The 10,907-nt window shown below is 48.1% G+C and overlaps 2 protein-coding genes across 2 annotated transcripts in view; both read left to right on the top strand.

Moving 5' to 3' along the window:
* LOC121880019 (organic cation transporter protein-like) overlaps positions 1 to 10,907 on the top strand; it is a gene marked incomplete at its 3' end in the record, with an annotated part of 49,692 nt that overhangs the window by 6,632 nt on the left and 32,153 nt on the right.
* On the top strand, positions 2,637 to 4,025 carry LOC121880122. The gene has a single exon (XM_042387180.1). The coding sequence runs from the start codon at positions 2,637 to 2,639 to the stop codon at positions 4,023 to 4,025; it is 1,389 nt and encodes a 462-aa protein (XP_042243114.1).

Here is a 10,907-nt window from a genome sequence, read left to right as displayed (position 1 = left end):
TCAAACGTGAATGTCTACTGTGCAGCAGTGCTACCTTGAACCAACGCGTGGGCAGCAATAACCAAGGTCAACTCAACTCAACCCACTGGAGGGATGTGCGTGAGTGTGTGCGTGCGCGCGCGCGTGTTCCCAGTGCCACGGATTACAGTGCAACGCCTGTAGATTTATAGTGGCGATAATACTTGAACCTTTTGTTATTGAAGAAAATAATGTTGTCAGAGTGAGCTCAGCCACTCTTAGTGTAGCTTGGCTCACCAACACGCGTCACTCGAGGGACGAGTGTGTGCGTGTGGGTGTGGATGTGTGTGTATCTAGTGGCGAGAAGTGCAGTGCAACGTCCGTATACTTCTCGCATCGATAACACTGGTCTACAAAAAATATTTTTTTTTTCTGGCATGAAACCTTTTAACTGTTTTTTACTAACTTTAAGGTGCTGAATCCAAATCTGATCTCAGATTTGCTCCATCACGTAACGTGCCAGAATTTACTGAGCTACCAGAGATTGAGGATATAGACCGGAATTCACCTGTTTTTACTGATGAAGATGAAGAGACTGATCTTTTCAAGCCATCTGGTGAAGATTGTGAAAAGCCAACGTTGTTTACTCAGTCAGAATTGAATGATCTGGTCAGAGATCTAAATTTGCCAAAACAGTCTGCTGAATTGTTAGCTTCCAGGCTTCAAGAGAAACGACTCTTAAAACCTGGCACGAGTGTCTCCTTTTATCGCAACAGAGAAGAGCAACTGCGGAAGTACTTTCATTCATATGACCAGCTTGTTTTTTGTAATGATGTAGAAGGACTTCTTCTCTCCATGGGACTACCAGCATATGATAGTAAGGATTGGAGACTTTTTATTGACAGTTCTAAAAGGAGCTTGAAATGTGTTCTTCTTCATAACGGAAACAAGTATGGTTCAATTCCAATCGGACATTCTGTACAAATTAAAGAAGAGTATGAAAACATTAAGACTGTTCTACAGAGGTTGCAATACCATGCTCATGAATGGTTAATTTGTGTGGACTTGAAAATGGTAAACTTTCTATTGGGCCAGCAAGGAGGGCACACAAAATACCCCTGTTTTCTGTGCTACTGGGACAGCAGGGCTACAGCAGACCATTGGGTGAAAAAGAATTGGCCACCAAGACATAGTTTGACGCCTGGTGACAAGAATATCATTAACGATCCTCTGGTTGACAGGAAAAACATTGTCCTTCCTCCTCTGCACATAAAATTTGGTATCATGAAGCAATTCGTCAAGGCTCTTGATCATAGTGGAGAGTGTTTCAGATATATATGCTCAACCTTTCCAAGTCTTAGCGACGAGAAGAAAAAGGCAGGGATTTTTGATGGACCTCAAATAAGAACACTACTCAGAGATCCACACTTCCTTGCAACAATGACTGAGGCACAGGCAACAACTTGGAATGCTTTCTCTAATGTGGTGTGGAACTTCTTAGGGAACAAGAAAGCGGATAACTATCAAGAAATTGTGGAAGAGCTGCTCTTGAGTTTACAAGCACTTGGTTCACTACTTACACAGTCACTTGGACGAGTTTCCAGAAAATCTGGGAGAAGTGAGCGAGGAGCAAGGGGAGCGCTTTCATCAAGACATTAAAGTAATGGAAGAACGTTACCAAGGTCGATGGGACTCGAATATGATGGCGGAATACTGCTGGAGTTTGATGAGAGACATTCCAGAAGCTGTACATAAGAGATCGGCCAAAAAGAGGAAGTTTATGTAACTGTAACTTGATCTTAATACTTGCACTATTTCTACCGTATATTAATTGGTTTTTTTCACCCTTCAATGTTACATTTAAATATTATATGTGCATTAACTTTCCAATTTGATATTAACAATTTTTGGTTATAGAAAAATACAAATTATAATGCTGAAAAAATTTATGTATACATGTTTAAACCGTCAATTTTGATCCAAAAGTTTACGTTTCCCAGCAAAAGTGCAATATGGTATATCTCAAAAACCTCATGTGATAGACAAAAACCAAAGTCATATTTGGATTCTGCACCCCAAATTTACTTAAAATCCGTTTAAAAACCTTGTGCCAGAAAAATTGTGTTGACCGGTGTAATAGTTAAACCTTGTTAATCCAGAAAATAATCTTGTCTGGGTGATCTTCATCACTCCCAGTGTAATGCATATGAGAATGAAAACACATGTCATTATTGTTGTTTGACGTAAGTGCAGAACACAATTAGCAGTCATAATTGACTGAAGTGATATTGCTTTGTAAATAACCCAAATATCAATGTAAAGTCTGCAATGATATCAGGCGCGAGTGTATGACGAGGCACACGAACGTGCCCTGATTCAAGAGTGGTGGAAACGAACGCAATTCAAATTACCTGAATAAGCAAGATGTCGGAGATTGGGTATATTGATGACATGGAAGGAGAGTCGGACCTAGATAGAAGCAAACATTTTGACCTAATGACAATGGATCCGCCCACCGAGGTATAATCAGAGAGTGGTGAAACAGGAAATGAGCTTGCAATACCAGGAGATCCACGGGAAGGTCACAGTAGGGAATTGTATTATCAACAAGCAGTGGCCAGAGCTGAGAGGCAGCAAACCGAGCCCTGCGAGAGCTTAAGGCAGGGTGGATGAAAACGATGCACACTGGAATGGTGGCAGGTCAAGAGACATCAGCACTAACACGAAGAAGTGACAGCTCACAGCCTTCGACAGAGATCTCCAGCAATTATGAGAAGCCAATAGTACGGGAAGAAACCCAGCAACAGGCATCGGTCAATGTCGAGAAAATGGCATCGAAAATGGCATCGTCTTTACCGCCAATGCTTGCAAACAAAGCGTCTCAAGTCACAATTATGCATCCACAGGGAGAATCAGAGAAGGGTGAAGAAATAAGAGAGCTAGTGGCTACGATGCGCATGCCGCAAGCCACCCTTCCCAAGTTTAAAGGACAAGGGCGGGCGGAGTTTTGGACCTTTATGCATGCCTTCCATCGATACATGACAAATGCGGCCGTGCCAGAGAAGTACAAGTACCAACTGCTCATGGATGTTTGTGAAGGAGAAGAGTTACATCAAGCAATCATGGGATACGACTATCTAGAGCCAGACAGAGCCTACAACAAGGCAATCAAGATCCTTGAGGCAAGGTTTGGAGATAAGTATGCATATGCGGACCAGGTGGTAAAAAGGCTCATAGACGCTCGCTCAGTGGGGGCGTTCGACGACGAAGGGCTGCGAAAACTGGCATCTCAGCTATGGGGTGCAGTAAGCCATCTGGAGAATCTGAACTTGATGTCTGAACTTGAAACAAGGCAGACCTTCAGAACGCTGGTGATTAAGCTTCCCCCCAAATTGAGGGGACGCTGTGTGGATGATGTACGAAATTATCAGAAGTCGACAGGACACAGAACAGGGCTGGTGAAGTGGTTAGCGCTATATTTGGAGGAGAAAGCGGTGACGATGGATGACATGGCTCTGCTATCAAGCGAGGACAGTCAAGAAGGAAGTAAGAAAAGACCAGAAGGATCATCGTCAAGCAAACGTGCCGTGGGCCTAGTGACTATCAGTGAAGCGAAAGGCAATGGAAAAGGCTCGTGCCCAGTGTGTTCCAGAGCACATGGATTAGCAGGGTGCGACGAATTCCGGAGCATGTCAGTGAGGGAGAGGTTAGAGAGGGTAAAAAGATTACGTTGCTGTTTCTTGTGTCTGAAAGTGGGCCACCTTGTTGCTGAGTGTTGGTCACGCTTCAGGTGTGGCACTGATGGATGCAAAGAGAAGCATTCTAGGCTGTTGCATCAAGAACGAAGGGAGGCACTTACTGCAAGTATGTCAAACACACGCAAGGGTGGCGTAAAGCGAAATTTTCAAGGTCTCGTGAAACAGGAGTCAGTGGCAGGCACCTCTGATGGTGGCATGGCCCAGAAAGCCAACGACAGTTCGTACATGGCCGGAAAAATAGGCCATGTCTATGCTACAGGGACAAAGGACGCCCATGAAAACCCATACAGCTGCGAAAGCGACATCTGACTATCTAAGAAAAATGCCAAGATTGTACTGCCCATAGTGAGTGTGAAGATTCGGGGAAAGGACTCACACCAACGAAATCACATCAGAACTTTAGCTCTCTTGGACTCAGGCAGCGACAGGTCATATTGCACCAAAGATCTGGCACAGAAACTAAGGGTGAAAGGGACACCTACCCTGGTAACCATGGGTACACTTGCCCAAGAGATGATACTCGAGTCAGCGGAGGTAGATCTAGAAGTGGTTGGCGCAGGCATGAAACGAGGCAGAACCCTACTTATGCCGAAAGTACTCATTATACAAAATTTCCCCACAACGCTGCACAACTCCGTAGCGAACACAAGTGATATCTCAAGGTGGACCCATCTGCGAGGTGTGGAATTACCAGAATTGCAGAGCAACAGCATAGAAATTCTGATAGGACAAGATGTGCCACAGGCCCTGGTACCCTTGGAGGTCAGAGCAGGAAGGGATGGAATGCCATTTGACATAAAAACGCGACTGGGTTGGACAGTAAATGGACCGGTGGGGCACCAAGACCAAGACGCACAAGGAGTTTGCATGTCAGGATGCCTAATGACCGAAACTGTCGTGAGTCCTGAAACCAGTCTGGAAAGACAAGTTAAGCTTTTTTGGGAGCTGGAAAGTGGGGACACAGGAGCCTTGCAGTCAGCAGCTCATTCACTTGAGGACAAAAGAGTGTTGAGGCTATGGTCAGAGACAGGCATCATAACTAATGGTCATTACCAATTTCCCATACAGTTCCGTAATGAGAACACGGAACTCCCAAACAACAAGGCCGTGGCGGAGCGTCGACTAGATGGGCTTCGAATGAGACTATCCAAGGACGCACGGCTGCAACAAGGATACGCAGAGGAAATAAATATACTGCTTGCTAAAGTATATGCTGAATCAGTGCTTAAGTGCCAGTTGGAGTCAGATACTGGACTGGTCTGGTATCTGCCTCATCAAACGGTGTTGAACCCAAATAAGCCAAACAAAGTACGCATAGTTTTTGACTGTGCAGCCAAACACAAAAGGACATCGCTGAACGACCAGGTACTACAAGGTCCAGACTTCAACAACAAATTAATTGGAGTCCTGTTTAGGTTTTGCCAAGGAACTACAGCCATCATGGCAGATGTGGAGGCTATGTACCATCAAATCCATGTAGCGCCAGAACATCGAGATGCGTTAAGATTCCTCTGGTGGGAGAATGGGGACCTGAGTAGAGAGCCAGTAACTTACAGGATGAAGGTGCACATCTTTGGTGGGGTGTGGAGCCCTTCATGTGCAACTTACGCTCTCCGACGCACATTCCAAGACCACAGATCCGAGTTTCTCGACATGGTGGCGCAAGTGGAAGTCAACTTCTACGTTGACGACCTGCTCATGTCGCTGGACTCATCAAATGAAGCATCAATGTTAGCGTGTCAGCTTCGAAGACTGTTGGCGTGTGGAGGATTTCGGTTAACTAAGTGGGCCAGTAATCACAAAGGAGTGTTGGCTACCATCCCACCGGAGGAGAGGGAAAATGCACTGAAGGAAATTGATCTGAAGCAAGATAAATTGCCAATGGAGCGAGCCCTGGGAGTTAGGTGGCTCTTAGAAGGTGATCAGCTCGCCATCAAGGTGCAACCAAACTCAAGGCCAGCGACCAGGAGAGGAGTACTAAGCCTGGTTAGTTCTATTTATGACCCACTGGGGTTCGTGGCCCCATTCATCATCAGGGCAAAAATATTATTTCAGTGTGAATGCAGGCGTCGATTAGGGTGGGGACGAACCTTTGTCGGCTGTTAATCACACGACCTGGAGCACCTGGCTAGGAGAACTGGCCCATCTAGGGAAATTAAGGGTACCCAGATGCCTAAAAACAGCATGTGCTAAAGAAATCATCTCAGCACAGTTGCACACCTTCTGCGATGCTGCTTACGGTGCGGTGACCTATCTGAGAATGGTAGACTCTGGCGGAAGTATCCAGTGCTCTTTCGTGTACGGACGGGCCAAGCTGGCCCCACCCAAGCAACTGACAATACCAAGGCTGGAACTTTGTGCAGCTGTCCTGGCAGTGAACGCTGATCGAACGATTCGCCGAGAAATGACCATGACCATACACGAATCTTATTATTGGATGGATAGCATGCTAGTCTTGCAGTACATCGCCAATTCGAGCAGACGATTTCAAACGTTTGTAGCCAACAGGATAGCAGTCATACAAGAGCTGTCAAGAACTGACCAGTGGAGACATGTCGGCACATCGCTGAACCCAGCAGATGATGCAACTAGGGGATTACCTGTCCTGGACCTGGTTGCAGGATCTCGGTGGATACGAGGTCCTGACTTTCCACTCAGTGTTGAAGAACGGTAGCCAAAGGGAAAGGAACTGCCAGCAGTTCTGAACGACTTACTGGAGGTGAAACGAGAAGTACACCAGAGATCTGTAGTTACTCTGGCAGTGAGCGAGCAGTCAAAGTGGTCCCTCGCCAAACTGTGGCTCAGGTACTCATCATGGTACCGCTTGGTGAAACGGGTGGCATGGATTAAAAGGTTCATTTGGTGGCTTGGGTCCAGTACAAGGACCGCAGACCTACGCCTCAAATTGAAAAGGCTAAACACTGAGGAACTACAGTCGGCTGAGCAGACAATTATAAAATTGGTGCAGAAAGAGACTTATGAGAAAGAAATCCAAACTGTCATAAAGGGTGAGCTGCCGAAGGACAATAAGCTATATAAACTGGAACCTTACTTGGACGAGCGAACGTTGCTCAGATCAAAGGGAAGAATTAAAGGAACCCTTCTTGGGCGAAGTGGTGAGGAGCCAATCTTGCTGCCTAGAGACCACCACATCACCGAAATCATAGTGCGGGAGATGCACGAAGAGAGAGCCGGACATGCCGGACGAGAACACATGATGGTGTGTGTGAGGCAAAGGTATTGGATTCCCCAGGGCAGACGCTTGCTTGATAGAATCATATGACGCTGTGTAGTGTAACGACGGAACAACTGGAGAAGTCGGCATCAAAGGCAAGCTGACTTACCAATAGATCGTGTCACTCCTGGAAAGGCTCCATTTGCTTACACTGGAACGGACTGTTTTGGTCCATTCATTACCAAGGTAGGGAGGAAACAGGTTAAGCGCTGGGGATGTCTGTTTACATGTCTAACTATTTGGGCTGTTCATCTAGAAGTCTTGGCCTCATTTGATGCAGATGCCTTCCTCAACGCACTAACAAGGTTCTCACGGCGCAGAGGTACACCAGAGCGTATTAGGTCGGATAATGAGACAAACATGGTACGGGCAGCCAAAGAACTTAAACTGGCAGTGAAAAGTTGGAAGCAAGATGACAGACTCAGAGGTGCCTTACTGAAAGCAGATATTGACTGGGTCTTCAATTCACCAGCTGCCCCATACATGGGGGGAGTATGGGAAAGGCAGATTCGCACAGTAAAGAAGGTTCTGCAGGCGATTGTGGGCTCACAAGTTTTAGACGATGAACGTCTGCAAACACTGTTCTGTGAAGTGGAAGCCATAGTTAACGAGAAGCCAATCACCCGGTTCCAAACACTCCAAATGAACCAAAGGCTCTTACGCCTGCTGATCTTTTGCACTTAAGTAAAAAGGGTAATCTTCCCTCAGGTGGAAGGTCAATAGGCGAATCATACCACAGAAGGTGGAAGCATATCCAGTACCTTGCAGATCAATTTTGGAAGCGCTGGCTGACAGAGTACCTCCCTCAACTCAGAACTCGACAAGTGCATTTCAGACCACGGCGCAACTTTCGGCCTGGTTACCTAATCATTATAGCAGAAGCAAATAGTCCACGCAACAAATGGCACCTTGGTCGAGTGATGGAAGTCAAGGCTGGCGAGGATGGACTTAACCGACAGGCAGTGGTTCAGACGACGACGTCCACAATTGTTGAGACATTCGACATGCGCACCGTGAAACGTCAACAAAGGCTGTGAGTGAGCTCTCCCTACAATTCCCAATTCTGATGAATTTAGTGAGACGACTACCTTCAGTCTGTTTAGAGAACTAAAGTGGAGCCCAGTTGTAAGCACAGTGTCGCTTGTGAAATTTATAGTTGTTGGACTTAGACAATATTTTAGATAAAATATCTGGACTTCCTGCCTGGACCATCTGGTCGGTTATTTTCGTAACTGCGCATGCGCAGTGCGAAGAGCGTGACGTTGAATGACGTGGTAGTGACGTCGTTGCCTCTCCATCTCGCCTGTGACCGAACACAAGTATTGCACAATGCCTGGGGAGAGTGGTGGGCAGAAACCTATGAAGGCTTTGGCTAAAGTAGAAAAGATTGCCCTACTGAACAGCTTAGAAGACGACCTGAGGCTTTCAAGTAGTGAATCAGAAGCAGACAATCCGCGGCCAACAACAATAGCAGTGATAGACAATTTTCAAGAAGTGATTAGTAAGAAAGAAAAGAAGAGGAGGCGAGAGGAGGCGAAGAAAAGTGAAGGAAGTGACAGTGATGAGATCATGAGTGGTAGGAAGAAAAGGACGACACACACAGAAGGAAGCAGAAAGAATTCAACTGGGAATAAAACACAGCAGGTCTTGACTGAATCCAACACCCTTCAAGAGTCAGACCCCAGTGATTATGACAGTGACGGTAATGTTTCTATGGGAAACACTAGCCACAGTGGAAACAGCAATGCCATGGACCCTATCACCCTGCCCTCTGCCAAACAAACAAGTAAGCTGAATCTCCACTTTCCCAAGGACTCATTAAAATCTGTCGAGGATCGGTTTAATTGGATGATGAAGTACTGCAGACAGCATGGTCCCAACATTCAATTCCGACAGGGTAAGAACCGGAACTTTATCAAGTGTCAGACTCCTGAAGTCTATAAAACCCTTAGTACTGTTGGCTTTGACGGGGTTGTCCTAGTGGCCCCCCCAGCAGACGCTGATGAATGTTGCCACATCCTAGTGAAACGATTCCCCCTATACGCTGACATCGAAGATGCACGTGACTTTAATTCTAATATACTCAGTATACGTCGACATTACCGGGGACACACTCCACAAGCTGCTGTTATTGTCAAGTGGAAGGGAAGGGTATGTCCAACCACTGTGGAAGCCCATCCAATCCTTCCACCACTTTATGCAGAGCCCTATCATCCTGGGCCTGCATTTTGTGTTATCTGCTCTCATTGGGGTCACACCTTCACTGCCTGCTGCCGACGTGATCGTCCTAGATGTCGCTTCTGCTCACGTAACCACAACTCCGCCGCCTGTGCCCAGAAAATCAAAGACCACCTTAATAGGGGTGGTGTGGGCTATGTAGTTGAGCCCAGGTGCTGTAACTGTGGCGGCCGGCACAATGCTGACTCACGGCAGTGCCCCAGTCGCCCTTCTGTCCCAGGGGAGAGGCCTCCCCAAGGACTGCGTCTACCACAACGCCCCCCTCAGTCTACTGGGTCACCTGCCCCTGCCTGGCTTCACCAGGCTGCACCACAACAGCACCTACCATTCCCTAACTCAACCACTACTGACCCTCCTCCCCGTCTCTACTCTGACGCTATCAAGCCTCGTGTTCCCACCAGTTCCCCCCCACAACCCCGTCACTACTCTGACGCAGTCAAGCCTTGTGCCGCCACCAGTGCCCCCCCACAACCCCGTCTCTTCCCTGACGCTGTCAAGCCTTGTGCCGCCACCAGTGCCCCCCCACAACCCCGTCTCTACCCTGACGCTGTCAAGCCTTGTGCCGCCACCAGTGCACCCCCACAACCCCGTCTCTACCCTGACGCTGTCAAGCCTTGTGCCGCCACCAGTGCCCCCCCACAACCCGTCTCCAGTGACATGACACAGATCATGTCCCTCTTCCAAGAATTTACCAGTCATGTTGAGAAACTCTTGGTTACACTCTGTACCGCCATACCGCCAACTCCTGCCCTTTGCTGCCACCCAGTCACTCCCCTCTTTTGGTTTGACACAAGCTGGTAGTCCCCCTGTGAGCCCCCCCTGCTCACAGGTTGTGTGTACTGGGGCCCCCGAGCCAAGCCCTGCCTCATCTTTACGTCACGTGGTGCCTCAACCTGTCTACCCACCTCAAGCCTCGCCTGCTCCTGTGTCTGTGCTGTCTCCACCAGGGCTACCTGTTGGACCTGAGGACCCCACCCCCGGCTACCCATACTCCACCGACATGCCGGCACCTAAGGCCCATCCGTCTACGTCAGGGGTAATCAGTCTAATACACCACAATGGATAGCAACGCTACAGGACTGCAGGTACTCACCTGGAACATAAACGGCTTGCAAAGCAAGTTTGGTGCCCTCAAAACCTACGTCTACACTGAAGACGTCGACGTGCTGTGCCTCCAAGAAACGCGGTGTGCTGCTGGTACCTATGTGCTCAGTGGCTACACATGTGTTGAGAGCCCATCCACTCCTGTTCTCCGCATCGACGGACTACCACGAAGCCATGCACGTGGACTACGGATCTACGTCAAGAAGGATGTCCCCTACCAACCTCTCGACGTCCCCCTTGATGACGACACCACCGACGCACATGCCATCACAATCACACTAAAAGGTATGTCCCTCAATATTGTCAATGTCTATGTGCCTCCCTCCACCCCTACTGTACCTGTCCTACCACACCATATCACCTCCACCCCCACCCTCCTTGTGGGGGACCTCAATGCCCGTCACCCTAGTCTCGGCTCCCAGGGACCCCACTCAAACTCCCGGGGTAACTCCTGGCTCTCCTACCTACAAACCACCGATGACCCTGTACGTCTTCTCTGCCCTTCATCACCCACCCACATCGGGGGAGGGAAACTTGACTACATAGCTCTCTACTCTGACCCTCACCGCCCACACTCCACCCGCATCCTCCACTCCCCCCACAGTGACCATTTC

The sequence above is a fragment of the Homarus americanus genome, unplaced genomic scaffold (genome assembly GCF_018991925.1).
Source record: "Homarus americanus isolate GMGI-L3 unplaced genomic scaffold, GMGI_Hamer_2.0 scaffold30108, whole genome shotgun sequence".
NCBI lineage: Eukaryota > Metazoa > Arthropoda > Malacostraca > Decapoda > Nephropidae > Homarus > Homarus americanus.
Note: the sequence above shows the minus strand (reverse complement) of the source record. Positions and strands in the feature narration are given on the sequence as shown.

Coding starts and splice junctions, on each gene's coding strand:
- LOC121880122 (XM_042387180.1), top strand. CDS start 2,637: ATGCACACTGGAATGGTGGCAGGTCAAGAGACATCAGCACTAACACGA.